General features: G+C 26.1%; 1 protein-coding gene across 3 annotated transcripts; it reads right to left on the bottom strand.

Annotated features, from left to right (window-relative positions):
- Positions 1–966: 966 nt before the first annotated feature.
- Positions 967–24,216, bottom strand: LOC113548074 (nose resistant to fluoxetine protein 6-like). Of its 3 annotated transcripts, none has more exons than XM_026948738.1 (14): positions 23,967–24,216; positions 17,396–17,746; positions 11,869–12,086; positions 11,573–11,784; positions 11,001–11,095; positions 10,715–10,896; positions 10,481–10,638; positions 9,363–9,531; positions 5,206–5,399; positions 4,663–4,804; positions 4,398–4,587; positions 1,913–2,055; positions 1,708–1,825; positions 967–1,629 (listed from the first exon to the last, which is right to left on the bottom strand). In XM_026948738.1, the coding sequence occupies exons 2-14, from the start codon at positions 17,733–17,735 to the stop codon at positions 1,598–1,600; spliced, it is 2,193 nt and encodes a 730-aa protein (XP_026804539.1). In that variant the 5' UTR covers positions 17,736–17,746; positions 23,967–24,216; the 3' UTR covers positions 967–1,597. The 3 variants fall into 3 exon arrangements, with proteins under 3 accessions (XP_026804539.1, XP_026804541.1, XP_026804540.1); XM_026948740.1 differs by having other exon boundaries at positions 24,098–24,175; XM_026948739.1 differs by lacking the exon at positions 23,967–24,216 and adding an exon at positions 19,383–19,693.
- Between the last annotated feature and the right edge of the window lie 596 nt (positions 24,217–24,812).

Here is a 24,812-nt window from a genome sequence, read left to right as displayed (position 1 = left end):
TTCCTCTTTGAAAACCATATTATTATATAAATATAGTGGCGTATTTAGGAGTTTGTCTTGGAAGTGAAAATATGTATTTATCCAGAAATCACTAATACGACGGGGACTGCTCCGTAATTACCACGTAAATTTCTCTCTAACTTCGGTAACTTACATTAAAATTCGCGTAAATTTGTTTCCGAAATTAAATTAACATGTTAACTAAGAGATTAAATGTTTTGCTAAAACGAAATTCAACGTATATTATAAAATATATACATGTGGAATTTAAAAATTTATTTTTTTATTAAACTGAATGATTCACTAAGCATACTCACTCCATTTTTTTTTTAATAATGTATTTAATTAAATTTTGATTTTTGGAATTTTTAAATACACTCTAAATTTTTTAAATATTTGTATTTTTTAGTACTACTAATTGTGTGTTATACGATAGTACAAATTTTTATTTTTTAAATGAGACAATTCCCCTACCTTTTTCCATTGTACATTATTTAGTGAATACATATATATATATATATATATTTAATGTTGGTGTACTTGCCAAATTTAAAATTTAAACAAGTAGTTTCTTAGTTATTAAAATGTTAATACTAATAAGGATAATAGGATAATATACATGTTTGATATCTCCTAGTATTTTATTGTTCTTACTAGTTGTTATTGGTTTATTGTTATCTGAAAGAAAATTAATTATTCCACCCTCACATGATCGATTGATTAGCTTAGGCTAGAGAGAATAGCTATTATAATTATGGAACCCATAATTGTGCATATATGGTTCTATAATATATATATATCTATCTATCTATATTATTTATTATATATTAATAATAGCTCATGTTTATTTTCTCAAAATCAACATTGGGCATTATATAAACATTAATTAGGTATAATTGTTATTGAAATCATCCATCGTAAAAATATTTGTATACTTTAAGTACTACTACAAACAGTGTATTTTGTTCTATATTATAACAGTTGTCATGTATATGAACTTATATTATTGTTATTTTCTTTGAAATACAATATGGTAAAATAAGTCATGAATAGTGGATTCATTCTCCCTGCAAATATGTCACTGTATTATGTATTGAGACTTAAATAACTTACTTGCAACAAAAAATAAAAATAAAATGTAATATTAAATAATTATATAATTTATAATATACATATTTTAACTTGTAATAATTATATTTCTTGTAGTTGACTGCACAGTGAAGAATTAGCTAGTACTACAATACACGGTACAATACAATGTCTACTTATTTGATTTTTTTCTGATTACAATAAAGTAAAAGGTCTATAATATTGCGAAGTAAATTAATTCAACGAATGTAAATCTTCAATGTTAATTAAATAAAATTAATTTGTATATTTGTTTTCCATTAAAACAAACACGCGCTGACTTGTTATTCTAGCATCATATCTAATATGTATAAATAAAATAGATACATTATAATATATTACACATTTTAAATATTCACTATGGTTTTACAGTATAATATTAAAGAGGCATTTAGCTTAATGTTTTTGAGCTTATCTTAAATACGAAGGAGCTACATTTGGTATTTGGACGTTACTCCCATTGTCCACATTATGATTCAGTCGAATCCGATTCTTTCTCGGCTAAAAAATTTCAAATATAAATATTATTGAAAGTGAGCTACATAAAATATTAATAATATGAAAAATAAACATTTGTACCTTTAAGAAATACATTCATAAGTTCCTTAAATATTTTCCTGCACGGTGCTTCCACAATTAGATTAAAAAATATAGAGTACGATAGAGCTGTTATTAAATCGGCGTTGATTTCCCAATACTTATTAGAAAGACAAAATCATAAATTAATTGGTGTTTACTGTTCAGCAATAAATTTTCGAGTATAAACAATATATTTTAAAATTACCAATGTCCAAAAGTTTCCATATTGTGGTTGACGGATTTGACCAATACTTTGCAACTGAACAATAAAATGTGTCAGATACAGAACGTACGATAACCTTGATATGACAGTGAAAAGTTTGCACTCAATAAAACTGCTGATAAAACCTATTGGAAAATAATTTTGTTTTGATCAGTTGTGATGTGTATTGTTCAGGTGTGAATAAATATATTAGTTATTTTTTAATATCAATTTACGATTTATCATAACTGAAGTAAATAAAATGAATTTTTTTCGTTTATTTAATAAAATTTCTTTAAACAACTATCATAGCTAAAAAACTCATGGTAAATACTTATTTCTCTTGCTGCTATGTACGAGTATAAAGTATATTATAATAAGCGAGATAGAAGGTGTCAAGTATGTGATAAAAATAAGTATATAACGATGAAAATAGTAATAAAATTAATGCTGTTTATGCAATTCACGATCGATTAACATAATTAATATAAACCAAATACTTACTAACAATTAATAATTAATATTAATCATGTTCATTAATTATTTTATAATAATTTTATAATAATTCATGCATTATATCATGTCAAATATGACTGATAAGTCATAAGATGACTGATGAGGTATTGATAAAGTTAATATAATTTTATGTTCTCGTACTTAATTGTAAGACTTACTGTACAAGTAGCCAGTAGGTCTTACAATTATGATTTGTATTTTTACTACAAAATTTATCATGAGATTAGAGATACTTATGAAATCTTATCTATTAGTATTATCTTACTTGATTATTCAATATTCATTATAACAGATAAATATTAATTATTTTTCACGAATAATACAATATATATATATATATATATATATTGTATTGCCGACTTATGTATTTATAATAATACAAATATAAAATAAAATTTCAATTATTTTATTCAAAACTCAAAATATAATTTACTATAATAATAATGTATTTTAAAATTTATACGTATCTGATATTATGTTAAAAAAAAAAATACGTAGGACATAATAAATTAATAATATATTGTACGGTACTTAATAATTAATAATTCCTACCCAAATAAACCTAAATAAATAACCGTGTGCCCGAGGAACATTTGTTTTTTTATGGGATACAATGACTTCTTTAATGAATGGTTTGAATATAATATATGTATTTGTAACGAGAAAGGTGGAATGTTCATTTTGTATTTATCTACGACTTCAGGTTAAAATTTAAATCAATACGACGTGACAGCTGAACTCAAAATCTAGAAAAGTTAAATAGGTATAATTCTAAAAAAAAATATGTGTTTTCGGATTAGCGTCAAGCGGCTGACCGCTAAAATAAAGTGTTACCACCCTAAGTTGAAGAATCAGCAAGTCCGTGGGATACTAAGGATTTTTTTTTATTGAGAATGATAATAATAAATAAAATAATAATAATTAATAAAGGGTAAAGAAAAAAAAAACAAATGACGCTATTGTGTTATCGGTATCACTTGATCGTATAAATCTGTACAGTAGTATCCAGTAATAATAATTATAGCTGTCGGCATGACACAACGAGACGTTTACATATTATACAACGTTAAAGCCTGCAGAAACACGAAGCATACTATACGTACTTATCACCGCCGACAGGTACGTCTTGTCATCACATGATGGGAATTGATGCACACAATAATAATATTATTATACGAATTGGGAAATAATAACAAACAGGAACAAGCTTTAATCATATCGATAGAATTGAAATCGGTTACCTATACCTAATGAGCGTTTTATTAACTCGTGGAAAACAGTCATCTCAACATACATTGCCCGGCAGGCGGACACGGCCGCAGAACATAATATAATCGCTGAACTAGTGACCACTCTATGGTGATGTTTAAGAAAACGAAATAATTAAAAAAAAACAAACAATAGCAACAACGAAAATTTTTGTGTTGAATCGTGACATACGCTTCAAACGAAGACAGAGACTATTTAACGGGGTTATGCGTAGATTACGGCCGGTAGATTTTCAGTTGCATAACAAAAATAATTATTTAATACAAATTCGCAAATATGAAACAAACTGAGACAGATATATAAATGATTATCAGATTCATAATATTGGACACATACATAATTCTAAAAATAACGGAAACCAAAATATTGGTCTTCTGTCACGTTGCAATATTATTTAAATATTTTATGAATACGCCTATTTTTGTGTTTTTTGGTAGTTTTATGCAATCGAATTTAATAGTTTTGGTAAATTGATATTTTTTAATTGTATGCATATATTTTTTGACATAATCAAAAATATTAGATGTATACGTTTAGGTAGATGCCTATGAATAAGACGTATTTTAAGTGTTCGTAGTTCCATAAATGTGTAATCGTGTAGGCGCAACAAATGTATTTTATTTTTTTGAACTACTATAAGCTCTTTGTACAATATCCTTAGTTTTTTAAAACGTTAAATCTGATTATATTTATTTATATTTACCAAAATTAGATAAAGAGCTGACGACAAGTAAGTACGATATGGTCAACGAATATACGATTCTCTGGAACGTGAAGTATATTATGTGATTCCATGGATTGTACGTAAGGCCTGGCAAATATAAGTAGCCGGTAACAATGTAACAGGCAATATGCAACAATAAGCATGTCATAAATCCTATTATTCTACTTTCCTAAAAAAAAAGAAAAATTTATTATGCACGTAAACCGAATTAATTAAGACAATGCTATTTTTCTTTATTACTTACTAATGAAAATTTTAATTTAGATTGTTTAATACGCAAGTATATAAAAGCGGCTGCCAGACCAACGAGGTATGTAGTAATCCTGTAATGACTCTTTATGTAAACTTTTTGGAAATGTTCAGTTGTCCTGAGACTTTTAATATTACTAAAATAATTATAATTTAAATAATTATTTTTAATTTTAAACAACCACGTCTATTAAAAATATAATGACAATGCTTTTATTAAAAATTTAAGAATATTATGTTGATCGCCGCAACGTATACTGGAATCGGAAACGAAAGAATACAACGAAATTATTGTCGAGAAACATCGTTTTAACGTATGGAAGTATTTTTTATTTTAATGATTAGTTTTTTTCAGATTAAAATATCTAATTTGCTTAATATTTCTAACTGAAAGAATTTCATAAAAAGTAATGAATTTATACATTTTTTTTTATATAAAATGATTATTACAACATCAAATGCACAAGTTATTAGCTTATATTTAATAATACTAATAGTAATATTTACACAATTTTTCAAGTGAAATTGACATATTTACCCATGGAAGTATGGCATTACTCCCCATTGTTTATTATCATAAATTGATTTTGCAGGTATATAAATAGATATAGCAAAGAGAATGCCATAAATAACAATACCGGCTTTATTCCATCTCCATATAATATAGGTCAAGAAAATTCCAACTATGAAAAAATGCATGTCACATGCCAAGTACCACGCGTGTACCATACACTGAAAATGATATCATTAAATTATTAAAATACACATATCTGTATAGTGCAGACAAAATAACAAAATATAATATATACTTAGAGGAACACGAGTTTAAATATATTAAAGTTACAGTCATTAATTTGTATGTACGCGTAAAACAAATGTGATAATAATACGTCTGTGTAATATGTTCTAAATACTTTATTACTCCTATAAAATTATTTACAATTATGCAAAAACATAATTTTATTTAGTATTAATAATTAATAATTATTATTTTATGATTTAGCTAATGCCGAGTATAGTTGAATACGTATACTTCGAATAAATTGCAGTGTATCGTCTACATCTTGAATAAGTTGACGGTTTCAAGGACAATACGTGTGCATGTAAGATAATATGATATACAATAAATAGGTATATAACACACTGTTGTAGAAACCACTCCAGACGAACTTGAAAAACTAGGTAGCATTTATATATGAAGGGCATTGTTAGATCGAAATGTACACCTACAGTTTCCATTTTTAAACTGTTGAATGCAGAATTCAGTATACGCAATGTGTTGTCAATTCATTTATTATAAATAATTTGTAACAGAAGAAAAAGACCTAAGTATTATATTATTAGGTTAACATCATGTATAGAACTATACCATAGGGTTGAATTAATACTGAATATCGTATCAATTTTTTGGATAATAAAATATTATTTTATTATCATTTAAACATCTTATTTGATACGTACCTATTATTGTATAATATGCAGATATGATTTAACGAAAGCGAATTTAAATATGACAACTGTCTCATAGTGTATTATAACCAAACATATAACGCTAATATATATATATATATCATGTATATCTATAATATTGCACAATATAATGAAAAATATTTAATCAAATTATCAACATAGTACCAATATAATATATTATAAAAGAGACTATATATTTCTGTTATTATTTCTGAATATTTAAAAATCACAGTATCATATATTATGTATTTCAAATTTAAATTTATAATAAAAATAACATGCGAAACTTTTCTTTGTCAGTCGTCGGACTTTAAAAGTCATGAATAGTAAGTAAATAACTTCCGGTGTTTGGTCATCAGTGTATACCGATAAATAATTGTAAATTTACAATATTCATAGAAGCCATTAGGTACGGAGATGACTGGCGACAAAAACTAGTTTTACTTGTTTACAATCTACCATGAAATTCAAATTACAATCATGATTTCGTTTATTAAACAAGGTTTTAATGTTTTGGAATCAAACATGCGTAGTATGTATGATAACCCTTTGGTTCGTAAAAATGACAGGGGCTTTAATTTAATCTTCGACAATAATAAATAAAACATGAAATTAAGTTCACTACATGATGATACCGCAGAAGACGTAGAAAAAATAATTTTCAAATATACATCAAATTATTAAATGTATAAAAAGCAACGAGTATTAAATTCACTACAGACAAGGTTGACATGTATCAAAATAAACCAAAAATGTCTTCATTGTAATTTTAGTAATTTAATGACACGTCTTTATGTAAATTGTACATTATGAAACAAAAAATAAAAATTTGATAGATTATTGATCCGTATAAAACTATAATCTAATCAGAGGTGTAATTTACGGACTGAAAAGGTGTGCATTTGCATTCGATAAAATATAGTTGTTCATTATATTTTACACATTTATTATTGTAAGTGATTAATGGTTTTGTAACACAAGCAATATAATTTTGGTGGTAGGAAATATTTTTATTAAACGTGATAATTTTTTCGAATTTTATTTTATTTTTTTTGTTATGTTTAAACTCATAAATATATTTATTGAAAATTTTAAGTAATTTAATGTAAACCTTCTTAAATATTATACTAGTTATAATTGTATCTGTAGATACTCATTTTTATTTGCGTATTATAGGAAAAAAAGATAAATTATTACAATTTTATAATGTTTAATAATATTTTTTATTTTTTAAATCTGAGTGTACATAAATATTTTGCGTGGATCTAATTACGGTTTGTTATTGATATACTGTTGATGCATTTCACGCAATATTATTCCGAAATTATTTGGAAACAAATTCGGCTACAAATATTATTTCGATCAAGAAAAGTGCATACATTAGACAAAAATATAGTTCCTGTGTTACTTACATATTAAATTTTAGTACATATACAGTATATGAGTGTACTTGGATAAATGCTTCAATATTAATTGGTTTAGTTTTCATGACGTTGTGTGAAAACTCAGATTTCAGCCAATATAACAAAACCTATTCTAACTCCTTAGAAGACTTATTTGTTTATATAAATATTTTTTTACTTTAAACCAGCAGACGTCATTGGCGGGTAATTCAGCTAGTATCTCACTGCTAATGGTAACATCTGGATAATGTTAACATTAGATGGATAATAAAATATAGTGAATTTATCTAACTGACACCCCCGACAGTGAATTTTGGATACCAGCAATGGATTTAATTTGTACTATGTCAGTGCTGAAATATCCTCAATTTTTATCGTTTAAACATCATTCGGTCTTAAAATACAATGTTTTTTATTGAAGTTGCCAACGAAATGATTTATTTTATAATGAGATTTGTTTTAATTTATATCGATGTTTGAGTTGGTTTGGGGTTTCAAAAAATGTGTGGCTACCTCCAATTGTTTACAGAGGTGTTTTAGTGGGGTGTAATGAGGCTGTTATGTAACTTCATCTCAAAATTTATGAAAATGAACTGTTCGTTAGTATTTCAATACTGATTAACTATACTTCTTTTTTCAACGTTAGTACTTGTAGTCTAAATGATAATAATTTCGAAGTTACCCTGGAATTTTAATATGGGTAGAAAAGAGTTTCCAACATCCCTCCATTAAAATGTTTATTCCAAATTCTTTATTTCATCTACTTCAAACAGTTTAATAATTATAATATAAATATTCTTAATTATTCAGATTTGTTGTACTATGTAGGAGTATCTTTTGGAGATAACCATTTTTTTCTACTGTAATTTTAGGGGATATATTTTTTTTTTATTCAAACAAGTAATTTATCAATTGTTAAAATGGTTTTATTTTATACTAAGTATAAAAATCAATAAATATGATTTTACAGAAATATTTAAATATAATAATGGATCTAAAATGTATTATTATTGTATACTATTTTTACAAATGGTAATATTATATGTTGAAAGATTAGTATAAATTACTAAAATATGTAAGTCACTATAACAAATTAATGCATGTCATAGCATGTCAATCTTCCAAACTCATTAATATGGACCTATGAACAAGTTTGGTAAAACACACTGTTCATGTTTTTTGATTTTCGTAAAAATTTTACAAAAATGTATGATAAATTGTAATATTAAGAGGACGCCATACCCGCATATGTTGTCTCTGTCTAATACACGTAACATAGTTTAAAACTGTTTTGCGTGGGACAATTTTACTCTCTGGATATTTGTATCAAAATTACCAAAATTTTAAATCGCATTGAGAAGAACTTTACCTGTGTTGTAGCGTTTTAATTTTTTTTATAATGGTAACTAATAATTTTTAATAATTAAATGAAAAAAACATAAAGTTCTCAAACCGATAATTTTAATTGCATTCATGTTATCAAAAAAAAAAAAATTAAATGCTACGACACAGGTAAAGTTTTTCTCAATGTGATTTAAAATTTTGGTAATTTTGATATAAATATCGAGGGAGTAAAATTGTCCCGCGCAAAATCGTTTTTAACTATGTTAGCGTGTTTAAGACAGAGACAACACATGCGGGTATAGCGTCTTCTTAACCATTTATAACTACACGTGTATCATACCAACCATGATGGATTCACTATAGTTTTATTTAAATAAAATATATTCATATCGTAACTCGTAAACAATACGTATAATTTAAATATATGATAAAAATTAGATAGGAAATTACTTTACAAATAAAAAAATAAAATATTTACCATTTCGTTTGAATGTACATAGTTGTTTATAAACAATAGATTGGTCCACCAGTTTTTCCGGCAAAACTCGGCTTCGGGGTAAACAATAAGTTTCCACAGTGGGCCATCACCCATATAAGGTAAAATAAATGCAAATATTGCAATAACAGTAATATACATTGGGAAAATTCTAAAAATTAAATAAATATACATTTTATTGTATTCTTATTTCTGTAAATATTAAATATATATATTATAAATATAACAATAACATTTTAAATGATAAACAACTTCGTTAAAATCAAACAAGCGTATTGTCTATTGATTCGTAAAATAAAGTTAAACTATTGTAAAAGTTATTGTTTTAAAAATTATCGAAGAACAACCACGTACATTTATAATATTTTAATGCAGGTATATATTACTAATTTAGTCAGACGATTTTGTTAACGTAATCGTTTGAATAATTATTGTTTATTTTTAACATTTAATGATTTATATACTTTTGCGATTCATGCGCTATTAGATCAAAATTATAATTATTAGAATAAATTATGTTTTGAGATTCTCTACAGTCATTTTGATGTTTGTCTTAATGTATGGTATACATATAACCATAGGCAATATAAATAATTATTAAAAAAAAATTCTGTAAATGATTCAAGAAGTTAAGTTTGAATCGAAATTTCAGTACCTACAAATAGTTGGTCTGTGTATTTGAATTGCCTTACAATTTTATTAATCAAAATAATATATACATGTTAAATATTTTGTAAATGTATGTATTACAAAATGAATATTAAAAACGAAATATGTTCAAATTTGACTTAAGGCTTCTAATTGTTCTAAATAGTAGGTAACTATTGATATAATATTGGCTATTAATTTATCATTATGATATAATATTGTGGAAATTATTGAAACCTTATTTTGAACAACATTGGAAATTAACAAATGTGCATTTTATTTTCTGTAGAAATTCTGCTTTTGTTAAATTTCTAAAAAAATATCATATGCAATATACTGGATCTTAAGCTAAAAGCTATTTAAAATTATAAATAAAATTTTATTACAATTTTAGCAAATAACAGTGAATGTAAAATTAAATTTAAAAAAAAAAGGTAAATTTTATTCAATACCTGATTATTCGGTAAATCATTAAGAATATAAACTTTAATGGTTTTCTATTCCTTAAACGCTCTTCGATCACGACGTATGTAAAAAATCCACTTATTACAAAAAATATCTCAACTGCTACCGGAGACTTGAGGAACGACCACCAAAAATCGGTAAAAATCTTTAAAATAAAAACATAGTAAAATGCTAAAATCGTTTGAAATCAATAATAAGAAAAAAAATATTGTTTCTCATACGTGTTCCGAGTATTCTGGATCAGAGGATGGGATTCCTAAGTTTAGCGCTACTCTATGACCGATTATTACGGAGATTATTCCCAAAGTTTTAAGCCCATTGGTTACAGCAAAGTCTTTGGTTTTTGGATCTTCCGTTAAGTTTCTCATATTTGTTATCACCGAGAACGAATTTAAGCACTTACCTAAAACACCAAAGACGTCAATGTAACGATGATAATTGTTATTACATTAACAGTGATTATACAATATTTATACATATTTTAGCTATTCACGTTTCTAAACTTACTGGTAAAAGAACATTTTCCGGGTTTCGAGTGATCTGTAAATATATCGTACAACGTCCCGGCGATCATCAACGCACAGCCCACGATAAATATTCCACTATGACACATGAAACAATGTCAGCCGTTAGTGACCGGTAACAATAATATCTTCAGTCAAATTAACTTCGAAAAAATATCTCAAATACGTAATACTGTTGTATATTAATGATTACGTACAAAATATTTACTACGACCCTCGTAGTAACTTACTATGATATGACGTTTTTGTGGTAAGGATATTACCAAAAGCTTATGAAGACGAATTATATCGATATAAGTATTTATAATATATGAATTATGTATGTTTGTTTTTTTTAAATATATTATATATTTTTTTTTCTAAAACTAATATTCTCGTGGGATATTTCATATTGGAAATTTTATATTTATCGTATCCGTGACTCGTGAGATATCCATCGAGAGTTAATTCAACTGCGGAAACGTATAGACGTTATTATACTATTATTAGCCAATTGTCATGATCGACAGCGCCGCTTATTATACAATTTAGATAATAATGCAGTATTATACTCACTAGATGATCAAAACTGCATTGGTATACTTTAACGTCGTGTTCTTAGAGGTGTACATCAACGGAGACACTGCGACTTTCACGCTGATATTGTGCGCCTGGAAAGCCGGCGCCAACGCGCGATCGACGGATAATCTTATGTCTTCGTTGGTACACGAGTCTGGAAAACACAACCCCCATAATAGGTTTTCCGGTCCTACTTCCAACGGATCCCTCTGAAATTGGTTTAAATTTTAAAATATAATTCCCGACGTCGCCGTTCATTCATCATTGATAACATCACTATCGAAATATCATACTTTCGATCGTTCCCGATCCGCTTTGATTATGTCGAATTGGTCAAGAGGTCCGGGAGGTTCTTCGTCTGCAGCTAAGTGGAAACGTACGTTGGCTATGGCGTACGCTCCGTTAATCCCAAGACGTTTTGATGACACGCGCATGCACTGGTCAAAGTATCCCAATTCGTTGACGTCGCCGGATAAAATTGATCCAGGATATTTAGACGAAGACGTGTACACTATACAAATTCAAAGTGATTACGGTTATTTTTCTTATATTCGATAGTGGTATATGTATATTATTTTTATGATTTCTATTATAAAAAAAAATATACATAGTAATTAAAACGTTTATGCGTACTATCGATATACTTAAGGAGATTCGATACTGTGATTTTCTGTTTTTGTTTAACGCATGCGCGACATAGGATTTTAGACGGATCCTTTGCCAATCATACCAATTGATCCAATGAAGTGATAAGAATTCTAAAAACAGATTTGAATATGTCGTCTAGTCTACTTTAAATTGACTTTCCCAGATTTTTGACTTTTTGATTTTAACTTCTTCAAAAAATGAAATACGCAATTTTTAATTACTCTTTTTTAACACAATTTTTTTTAGGAATTTAGGGAAAAGTATCAAAGCTGTGAGAAAGTCGATTTCATATACACTTGACGACAAATTTAAATCTGTTTTCAGGATTCTTATCGCTAAATCAATTGGTATGTTTGGCAAAAAACATGTCTAAAATACTATACCACGCGTGTGTTAGATAAAGACAGAAAATCACGGGATGGAATCCCCTTAATAAAAAGCGTATTATAAAATACATATCTAACGTATACTTTAATTCAATTTTTTGACTTATTATTATATTATTATAATATTGTTTCTAATAATAAATTTAGAACTATGTATTTTAATTTAGGTTGGATTAATACCTAACTTACTGTCGTAACTAATATTTAACTTTGCTTGGCGGCAATATTCGATTGAGATCATTATATCATGTTATATGAACACATTAAGACTTGAGGAATATATTTTATTGTGACGGCTGTTAAAGTTAAATTATCTTTACGTAATCAAAAATGTTACAAATATTACAAGATATATATGTGTAGTTAATATTACCATTAAATAGTGGACACCGTAATAATTAGACGTAATTGTGACTAAACAATTCTGATATGATAATTATTTTCACAATAGGTACCTTACGAAATAAATATGTATTATGCATACAGTTATTTGCGAAGGAATAATATTTTATATTTCTGAATAATACTAAAACTTATATCGATTATATCTTGCTATAAATATTATCTCGCTTAACTTAATCTCGAATCTATCTTTGATATTCCAAAGTAAATATAAATGTTTTGATTGCAGAACATATTATCGACCATTGAATCTTTGAATGAAATAAAAATATTGTAAAATGTAAAAAAAATATAAATTTAAAATATGGTTTTACCGATACTCAACATATATCTAAGTTTTATTTTTGTTCTTCGTTAAAGATTAAATGTTACTCGTGTTGTTTACAGTAATAATTCCTTTTCAAATTGCGACTGTATAAAATATATTAATTTAGAAATATATATTATGCGAGAACAACTTTAGATACCATTTGAAAAACAAAATAGTATGTTATGAAATTTTGTATAAAATAGAATACATGCATTGAATATTCTTATAATATTGTAGATAGGTAATAATATCGATGATTAATATGTTATTAACCAAGTAAATATTTTTATAAAATAATTATTCCTTGCACATTTATAAATACCAATACTTTATGTATTCAAATATGAAATAATAAATCATATATTGTAATAAACATATTAGGTATTTCATAATACAACGTATAATTTACGTTTGACGGAAAGTGCTGAAGTTTTTAAATTAGATGACATATTATAGTATAGTTAGTATTACGCGCATAATATGTCCATTGCTGCAATATTTTTCTTTTTGGGGAGCTAGTGTGATTTTACTTAAATAATTTACTCGATGTATCATAAACATATTAAAACGATATTTACGACTTCTGAGGTTTGATGAAAAGAACGCTTAGCGTTCAAAATATCTGTATATACGTATATAAACGAATATCTCAATGAATTTTTTTAACTTCATAAGTAAATTTAATTTAACTAATTCGCCTTTAAATTATCATAAATAGTTTTGTTTTTATTACACGCGTATAGTTTGCGAAATGTATTTCTATTATGATATACCTATACACGTTTACAGGAAAATTTTTATAATAACCATTTTAGAATGGTGGGAGAAACGAAAACTCCATTTTCCACCGCTTATAAAATTAGTATATTTTTGTTTACATAATACTTATCATTGCATCCAAGAATCACCTATCGCGACAATTAATGAATACAATAATTAATTGATGTTTTACTCGGATATTCGCCGTAAATATATTTGTATAGATAACACATATAGCTTTAAATTGAACATTTAATTTAATAACAATATACATCAGTGATTAGTTAAAGCAATAATTATTTAACGGTTTTCCCACAAGAAAAATAAATAATTTACGGTTATGTATAAATTATTACGTGGTTACATTTTAAATTCCTGCAAAAGTACAAAAAATAAAATAGTTAACTGTTTTTATAAGTTTTAATTAACATCTAAAAATGTGTGTTAAATTTTTATTTTAGGTTGATTATTATTGTATTACAAAGTAATTTTTAGTTAAAATTCTAAAATAATTCAAGTACTTAATACTTCATATTACTGTAACGACTGTGACTACAGACGTTACACTACTTCAAGAATATTAAAAAAAAAATTATGTATAGAAAATAAAAATAATAAAAACATCGAATTTCAAAGTGTATGTAATCCATTAGTTATTAATCAAATAATTGACCAACATTTGAAGTGTAACTCAGTGTCAATCTACCTCGTTCTAAAAAGCTTAAATACTTATAAATTATAAATTAATTCTATTTTTTTAATGTAAATTTATGTATAAAATAAACAGTAATACAACCAAACAAATCTAATCTAATCTACCCATTCACCATCACCATTGAGATAAAAATTAGTCTCTATCGTCTTTATGGTAAATTCGTAGTTAAATATAGTTGTTAACTTTGATTCATAAAACATATTTAGCAAAGTCCTTAATTTTCGATAAACTTTCAAAATATGCGAAAAAATCTTCAAATATGCTCGTATAATCAAAAATATGTACTTTAAACTTTAAGTACTTGATTACAAACGTTGTGAAATATACTGTGTACGTACTAAGCATATGGTAATGTTAAATAGAAAAAAAATGTATGAAAATCCTTGCTTTACTTATGATTAATTCATTATTCCTTCTAAATTTGATTTTTGTATATTGAAATTATCAACAACAACAAATATATCGTAATATAGAATAAAAAAAGTTTGATATAATTAAAAAAAGTTAATAGCATAAACAACTACAATAAAAAAATTATATAATATAATGATTTTCAAAAAACAAATTTATAGTGTTTTCAAACTATGTCAAAAGAAATATTTCCATAAACACTAATGTTTTTTTTTTTTTTTTAGAAAATGAGTTATTCCCTTATTATAATTATATTAAATATTATGAATATTAATAGGTTATAAACAAGTATAGATAAAAGCTTAAAATAATATGTTACTTAACCGTTTCTTAAATATAAAAATATTATTTTTTTAAACCGATACAATTTTTTCTCCGTTAAGTACTTTTAAAAGGTTTTTATATTAAATAAAATTTAGATAAAATAGGTAACAAGGTCGCTTTGATGTATAGTAGGTTTCGAGTATACATCGTTATTGATTATAGAAACTTAAGGTGTTTTAATGGAAATGTTGAATTTGAATTCATCGATAAATCATAGTCTCAAAAACGATTCTGACCGAAAACTGTAAGTAGAACTTTTTTTAAATATACATATTATTTTTATAATATCATTAATAAAATAGTAATTTGAACTAATATTTTTGATGGAACGATTTCATATACTACAGTGATTGCTAGATAGTTTAGACGCGTAGTCGCAAATATTTTTATGTATTAAATCATATATAATCTTTATTTATTTACAAATGCAAATAGACTTAATATGTCAATATTGATGTAGTATGGTACGTGATGTTAATAGATTCTTTAGTATTAATAGCTTAAAATTATTCTAAATATTTCGAAAATGTCAATATGCATAGTGCATAATACAATAATTGTAATGGTGAAAATTTTCAAGTCTCTAGTATTCAATTTTTGAATTTTTTGAATTAAAATAGAATAACATAAATTTTTCGAAAATAAATCTTTATTTTACCTATGAAGTTTTGATTTCGTCAAAATATGGTAAGGTTAGATTTTACGCTTATAAAAAAACAAAAATAGTGACTGTATTTTAAATATTTTAAATAGTTATAAATTATTGTTAAATTTGTAATATAAACATACATTGTATTTTAATACAAATTTAATACAAATACTGATTACGATTAAAATGTTTGACTATTTCTTAAACATATAATCTTGAGAAATCGCGGTTTTACCGGTTAAATGAATTGTACTCTATATGACGTGATGTTTTAATCTTTTTTTTTTTTTTGTTCAGCATATTGTCACTTAGTTATAAGTTTTGTAAATCTAATACTGCATTTTATTTTGTAAATGGCCTAGGTCCATAGTAAATAAATAAATATTATGTATTTTATAAAAGCTAAATTTTCATTAGATTACATTACAGGTACGTACTACATAATTTACTATATTATATTAAATATTACTTCCTGATTAAACATTTTCAATAATAATAATCAGAAAGTGACTGTTTGACAACAAAATCAACCTGTAGATATGTCATGTATATATTAATCTAAACACTTTATGAATTTTATTAAGAAAGTTAGTATGGAGTCTTGGAGAGCTTATAAATTTATAGTATTTTTCGATTTACACTAACTCAAATCATTGTATCTCAATACCCATTATTTTTAGGTAGATGGGAGTAAACGAAGACAAATACAATGAGTCATATAACACTGTATTATATAATAAATGAAAACTAGTGTGGTTTTAAAATCTAAAAACAAATAAAAATCCAATTACTTATATAACTACGTCTAAAAATATATACCTTTTGTTAAATTAAATATCCTTAAAGTTATACAGCATGTCCTGCAAGGATTTATCCATTGCGATATCTCCTGAATATGCAATATGCTGAACAAAAAAAAAAAAAAAGATTAAAACATCACGTCATACAGAGTACAATTCATTTAACCAGTAAAACCACAATTCTCAAGATTATATGTTTAAGAAATAGTCAAACATTTTAATCGTAATCAGTATTTATTAATGAATATTTAATAAATAAAATTAGTGTACCTAATGATTAAACAGTTATTTTTTGTTTTTATAAAATATTTTATATTATTATATTATTATATAATTAATCCGAATAAACAAATACATTAGTAATACTATATTATTTAGTAATATTATACGTCTAACAGAAAATGTAATTTACTTACTTTTAACAGCCCATAGTGTTTGGTTATTTAAATCATTCACGAAATGTCGACCATCTTTAGTACAATTTTCATTGGCATTAGAAAAAGGTAAAAAGTTGTTCATACTATTCGCAATAATATCTCCAAACAATGTTTTGGTATTAATTTTGTTCTCATTATCTATAATTGGTGTGATGTTTTTTGTATTTAGTGTATCATCGTGTAGTTTCTGAACTACATCATTTCCTAGATGACGCGTTGTTTTAGACTCACTAGCGTTGTGACTCTGAGCATGAGATACACTTTTGTTTGTTATTACAACTGTAGCAGTTAATGCTATCCAAATGTATTCAAGCCACATTGTTCTTAAATCTATTAAAAAAAAATCTATAATTTAAACACATAATACAAAATAATATGATAATATATTGTAAGGATATAATATTATTATAAGGCCGAATATTTGAGTGCAAATAAGTATACAAGACAGATATAGGGTTTCATCATAGTCTTGTAAATATTAATAATATTGCGTATGCTTATTATACGTACTATTATTGGTGTAATTTTTTTTTTTAAATTTTGAGAAATTTGATAACGGGAATTCATTTCATTATATAGCCAATTATTTTTTTTTATTCATCTCAAAACAAATATACTTATATTAAGTAATCGTATTTAACATTCGGACAGAATGTTAGGTATGATCCGTAGTGCAGAACTCAAATACAATTTTGAACTACCGTGTTTAGCAAACACTTCATGAATTATTTAAAATTCTATCACTGTTAATAACAAACGAGAATTTACGATTTTACGTGAGTATACTAAAAACAGTTCGAAAATATTCAAAATTTTAGTACCTACATGTCTATTTAACATATTTTTTTTATTTAATACAACAATTTAGAATAGTTTTGTAAATATTGTATTGAGCTATAAACGGAACAGCCGTACCTACTTATGCAATGAGATAACAAAATAACGCAGTATCATAAAATTATGATAATTGATATTTTTTGATTTAAAGCACAATGTAATTTATACAAAACATAGGTTTACAATTTATTACACGATATATTTTAACAATTTAGTGTAGTGAATGTGGTAAATATGGAAAAATCGTATAGCATCTACATATTATAACCAAATCATCCATGTCTAATAAATAATAATGAAAACATGTTTATACATCCAATAAATTTATGGAGGATTACTTCTGTATATAGTTTTAATAAAAAATATGTTGGTGTAAAATTATGTACAAATACTATAAAGTAATACACTCGTATATATAGTACTGCGTAATACTAAAATATTTTATTAATAATATCAAAATAAGTTTTCGAAATGTGCAATAATTTAGATGTGATGATGTTAAACTATAACATAACATTTTTTGATACTATTATTGTTTACTTACTATCAAAACTGATAGTGTTAAATACTATATTATAGCATGTAGTGTAGTGTAAAAATTACCGGTCAATAATTTTAACATAATGATTTTACGATACATCATTATGATCACAATGTCAAACATAATATTTTTAATATTGTAATATTGTGTCAACATAAACGGTACAGTATAAAACACCATAACAACACATACATATTATCTTTAGACAATACACGATTAATAATTGATACACGAACTCAATATCACATTATATAGCTGACTAGAATAATATATGTGTTATGAAGAAGTCATTTAAAATTGTAATTATTGAAAAATCTACAGTACACGTATTTGATTTTCAAGGTCTCGGGATAATTGTAGTACCTATGTCACAAATGGACTGATGGCGTTAAAGAGTGGAGATTAATACTCATCAGTTAAGTCACAAATCCTGATTGATGAATATAACATTAAAATAAGTAACGGATAGCAGGATATTTGACTATTACAATTATAATTTGATAATAGGAAGTTAATAAGGAAAATAATAATTGGCGAGTAACTTAAAATGTGGGTAGTAAGCATGACAATAGTTCATAAGTGGCATACATGATGTAGTGATCGCTGTGAAGGACACTGACCACGTACTAATTATTATTTAAACGACGTAGCACGGTTCTTGGTTGAATTTGAGTTGGTAGTGAGAAAGGTATGTAGTTATAAATTACAACACTTGACGTTTTAATTGAAATAAAATAGTTACTTTATTACATTAAACAACAAAATCATAAATAAATGAAATAAAAACAAAGTTAAAATAGCTTACTGCTATGCATAATTATAAGGGGAAATGATCGTAAACTCACGGTGTTGTGGCTGTGACAAAGTCCACGACGAGCAATAGTCTTACACCGGAGTTCACTACCTTCTAGAACAACGATTACCTTCTGACTAATTCTAGGTCCTCTACTCGTATTTATATGAGCTCTCAAAGATGTACAGAGGACTAGTATTATTAATACCTATGATCAGGTTTGATTTGGAGTGGGGTGATGCTATTAAAATAATTTACATATTTATGAACATATAACATGTTGTTTCCGCTGAATGCGGAATATAACATGTTACATACGTAACTTGTTGTTAAATTATTTTAAGTAATTGATACCACTGGAATTTTATAGTAAATTTTACGGAGAATCCAAAGACATTGTAAAAAAAAATATCTGATAAATATCCAATTCTATAAAATAACGTGTGGTTATCAATTTAATTGGTTTCCAAAATGTTATCATCAGTGGCGAGTTACCATACAGGCAATATAATCAGGTGATTGGAGCGGCAAATTTGCCGTACTTTAAACAAAAAAATGGATTTATAAAATTATATTATAATTTATGAATATTAGTTATTACTCATTAGGTTATTAGCTTACTGAATAGTGAATACTAAATACTGAAATGGTTTCGGTGGATCAATTCGAATTTTTATTATTAACAAAACTATGTTTTTCCCGGGAACGGTTTATTTTAATACAATCATAGCTATACATTATAGCGATAGCTAATACGGCGATACGACGTTGTTTTTGTCAATAATAACATGTCTGGATGTTACTTAGGATTAAAAACAAGGATACAAAACCTAAATCCATTAGCAATTTATGTACCATATGGAGGATATAGTCTAAACCTTGTTGGATTGTCCGCTGTTGATTCTATCAAAGAGGCGGCATTTTTTTTTGATTATTTAGAAGTTATCTATGATTTTTTTGCAAAATCTACTTATCGGTGGCAATTGATGAAACAGAAATTAAAACCAAATCAGAAGGTAGTGAAAAGAGCTACTGGAACTAGGTGATCTAGTCGTTATTATGCATGTTCTTCTTTCAAAAATAGTTGGAAAGAATTTATGGAAACATTGAATGATATAGAAAATAATAATTCTGAAAAACCCATAAATCGTAGAAAAGCTGCAGGTTTAAAAAACAACTTAAGTACATTTGAGTCGGTCTTTATGGCCGTATTTTGGACTTCTTTGTTAGAACGATTCAATAAAACAAGCACATTTTTACAATCAACATCAGCTAACTCAAACCATGTTGTTGATTTATACAAATCTTTAATTGCTTATGTGAGTGAAATAAGAACTGATGAAATGTTCTAAGTATTCATTGATAAAGCAAAAAAAATTAGAAATGAAGAATATGAATTGGACAAAAAACTTTGTCCTACGCGATCTCTATTATGCGATGAACTAGACAAATGTAGTACTAGAGCAAATAAAGTGGTTTTTGGTGATTAAGACAAATTAAAAACCGTTTATTTTGCTGTATTGGATCAACTCAGAAAACAACTAGAAATGAGACATTCTGAGTATGTAAATATTTACTATAAATTCAAATTTTTGATCAACATAGACAACAAGTCGATTGATACTGATAATATTGTCCAAGGAGCCGAAAAACTACAACAATTTTATGAAACAGACATTGATGAAAACACATTTACACAAGAATGCACACATTTCAAAACTTATATGCAAAATGCAACAGAAAGAAAACAACAAAACCAAAGTTTGTTTACATATTTTAGAAATCAGAATTTAGAAAAACTATTTCCGAATGTTAGCATAGCTTTAAGAATATACTCCTGTATGGCAGTTACTGACTGTTCGACAAAAAGGTCGTTTTCGTGTCTCAAAAGAACTAAAACATATATAAGATCTACTATTGGCGAAAATCGGTTAAATAATTTGGCTCTCCTGTGCATTGAATCAGAATTAGTGTCGGCAATTGACTTTCAAGATCTAATCAATACACTCGCTAACCTCAAAAGCCGAACGAAAAAAATTTAATATTTGACTATTGTATTCAATTTAAAATAATAAAGAATAATTTAACTAACAATGTATTTCTATATGTATTTTGTTTTTTAAAAAAAAAAGTTGAAAATGAAACGGCGGCAAATGTCCTGCTTGTAGGCGGCAAATTGCTTAATCCGCCACTGGTTATCATATAAACTGGCGTCCGCGACCAACTTACTAACCTAACCTAACCGATTCATTTTGTGCTCGAGTGCTTCTCATTCTCGTATCAAATGTACTTATAGTATATTATATTGGTTAAAAACATAATAATTTAATTAATTATTTAAAAAAATAAACGTGTATTGGTGTTAACTAGTTTTGTCATATTTTGAATTGGCTTCAATTTGTTTATTTATTATTATATCATGTAATAAATGTACCTATTATTTAAAAAAAATACAGTATTTAACTGATTTATGTAAATAATTAATATAATTAGGGATTTAAATCACTTATTATTTAGACTATTATAAGCTATCGAGTTATATCATAACTCTTAAATACATTGATTACGTTTGTCATTTTATTCAACAGGCTATTATTTATTCACATGTAACAAAGCAGATTGTAGGTACCTAAGGTGTTTTTTTGTTATATCGATTTAAATATCATAACTTTTTTTTATATGTGGTTCAGCCATAATAAAATTAACTAAATCATCAAATTCTCTTCAAGTTTAAAAAAATAATTATTCAAATCGTACTTTTATTAAACAAATTATAATAATTTTATGATGACGTGGGATATTTAAGAGGCAGTTCTGGTAGCGAAAAATCGACCGTAAAAACATGCTTTCGTACTTCCCGTTTTCCTCAACTCTCGATAGTCGTAGTAACATGATTTATACACCAAAATAAACTTGAGAAGTTCCTCTAGACGTTCTCGTTTCAGATTTTTGAATTTTTTTTTCAAACCGGAGATATTGGCATTTGAAATTTTCAACATTTTTAAAATTTTTAAAAAATATAGCGGCAGCGTTCGAGAACAATGTTCATACCACCACCCCGCGTGCGACTGCAGCCGTACCGCACTGTAGATTAGGTTAGGTTCTCGAATGCTGCCGCTATACTTCGCAGAGCAGCACACGACGACTGTAAATTTATGAGTTTTTTAACCAAAAATATGTTTTTGTACTTCCCATTTTCCTCAGCTCTCGTTAGTCGTAGAAACATGATTTATACACCAAAATAAATTTGAGAAGTTCCTCCAGAGGACTGTGTTCCATTTTTTTTATATCTTTTTTTTCTTTTTTATATGATTTGTTAATTTAATTGATGGTTTTTTTAAATAAGAACTATGTTGTAAAATAGCTTTTATAGTTTAAGTATTTCCATATATATTTAGAGAACAGAAACTTCAATCAATAATAAAATTAGTTTGTGAACAAGCGCTTATCATATTCAAATTTAAATTTACGCAAGTGATATAAATACAAAATAGCTTTGACGCGAAACGTTCTAAACGGCGGTCTGTGAAATAATAATGTGCCGCTCCCGAGACTATTGCGCGTAGCCCCGCTTTGGGGAAAGTGAGCGTGGTTACGGGTGACCGCCGCGGCGGCGATATGAAATTCAACGCCATCTCTTGAGCGTTGTATACGTTTCACTTTTACCAGAACGGCCTCTTAAAACACAATGTGATAATACGAAGTTTGTTAGATATTAATTTATGGCGAATATATGGACTTTGATAGTATGTTATTTTTATTATTAGTTTTAAATAATTTATCATAAAGTAATTTTTATTATTTAATATTAAATTAAATTAAATGTTCTATATTTTCATATTTTTTCACGTTTATCTTACTATTTACTGTTATAAATATTTTTTGAGATTTCTTATGTCCGGAAATAAAATGGTCCGTATTGAATTAAAACTTAAATATATTTAAAAAAAATTATTTCAAACAATTTACTTTTTGATACATTTTGATTATAAAAATGATTTAGTTTAATTAATTTATAAGAATATTATGCATTGATATGGAAATTAACAAAACATAACTATATAAATAAAATAGTAATATGTGTTCATTAGATAATATGATAATAAGAATTAGTTTTATTTAAGATGTTATTTTGACTTTTTTTATGTAAATATATAATATAATGAAAGAAAAAATATGTTCTATATTTTATAAAATGTATCATATTGTCTCAAAATACTGGATTTAAGTATAATACTGCTACTAATAAAAAATGAGTACATACGTAATATTTACAATTTACTTATTTAATAATAATCGCATTTTATTAATAAAAACTAAATATTACAATTAGGTACAAATAAAAATATAATATTAATGATAATTTTGTATAGACTTACAATTAATTTCGTTTGAATTTTATTTATAAAATTAATCCAATTTGATTATCGTTGAACTCAAATATTTTTTACTTCTTTTCGGGTTTAAGTTATTATTATACAAGTTATAATTTATCCAACGATCGAAATACCTTAATAACTTCATAAGTAAACCAAACTGTTTATTTAATTTAACGTCACGTTTTTAAATAAAAATCAATTGAACTGTGCATTATTATATATACATCATAAAAAGTCGATGTGCATAATAGCCATCGTGTCACTACTAAACGTAGGTGCTTGTACAGCTATATAAATTCTCGTAAGAACTGTTTATTCAGAACCCCTCCCTAAAATAATAAACGTAACCATATCATGTATTAAGACTTCAATACAACGAACACAAAATATAATATTATTTTCGATTTTAATGTAAAAAATGGGCGTATTTACCAGGTTAGGTTGCGATAGTTTATGACTAATGTCAATGAGTAGTGAAAATGTTTAAAGCAATTAATAAATACGATGATGTACTTAATATGTGTAATATATTAGGTAAAATCCACTAATATTGTACATATGCCTTTGTGTATGAAATAATGAGGTATAGATAAACAACTGATTTCATATATTTTAAAGTATTATAAATAAATGTTTAATTATTGATGTATTTCGCATTATTTAATGTAAAACGTAATGGTAATTTATAATTGTATAATTTTTCAAGTATACGATTTTGCTAAACTGTTTGTAAAAAATTCTTTTTGTTGGTTAATCTTTTATTATGATTTAGATTGTCATATCTATATATTAATATAACTAACACGTCATACTATCTATCAAGTGATAAGAACATATTTTATTTGT

This window comes from Rhopalosiphum maidis, chromosome 4, assembly GCF_003676215.2.
Source record: "Rhopalosiphum maidis isolate BTI-1 chromosome 4, ASM367621v3, whole genome shotgun sequence".
Taxonomy (NCBI): domain Eukaryota; kingdom Metazoa; phylum Arthropoda; class Insecta; order Hemiptera; family Aphididae; genus Rhopalosiphum; species Rhopalosiphum maidis.
This window is presented reverse-complemented; position numbering and strand designations above follow the sequence as displayed.

What these genes read in the sequence shown, in the direction of transcription:
- LOC113548074 (XM_026948738.1), bottom strand. Translation starts at nt 17,735, where the DNA reads ATGTGGCTTGAATACATTTGGATAGCATTAACTGCTACAGTTGTAATA. An exon ending in ATCCAGAATACTCGGAACAC is followed by an intron (nt 10,639 to 10,714) that starts GTATGAGAAACA and finishes TTTATTTTAAAG; the next exon opens with ATTTTTACCGATTTTTGGTG. An exon ending in ATGGAAACTTTTGGACATTG is followed by an intron (nt 1,826 to 1,912) that starts GTAATTTTAAAA and finishes CTTTCTAATAAG; the next exon opens with TATTGGGAAATCAACGCCGA.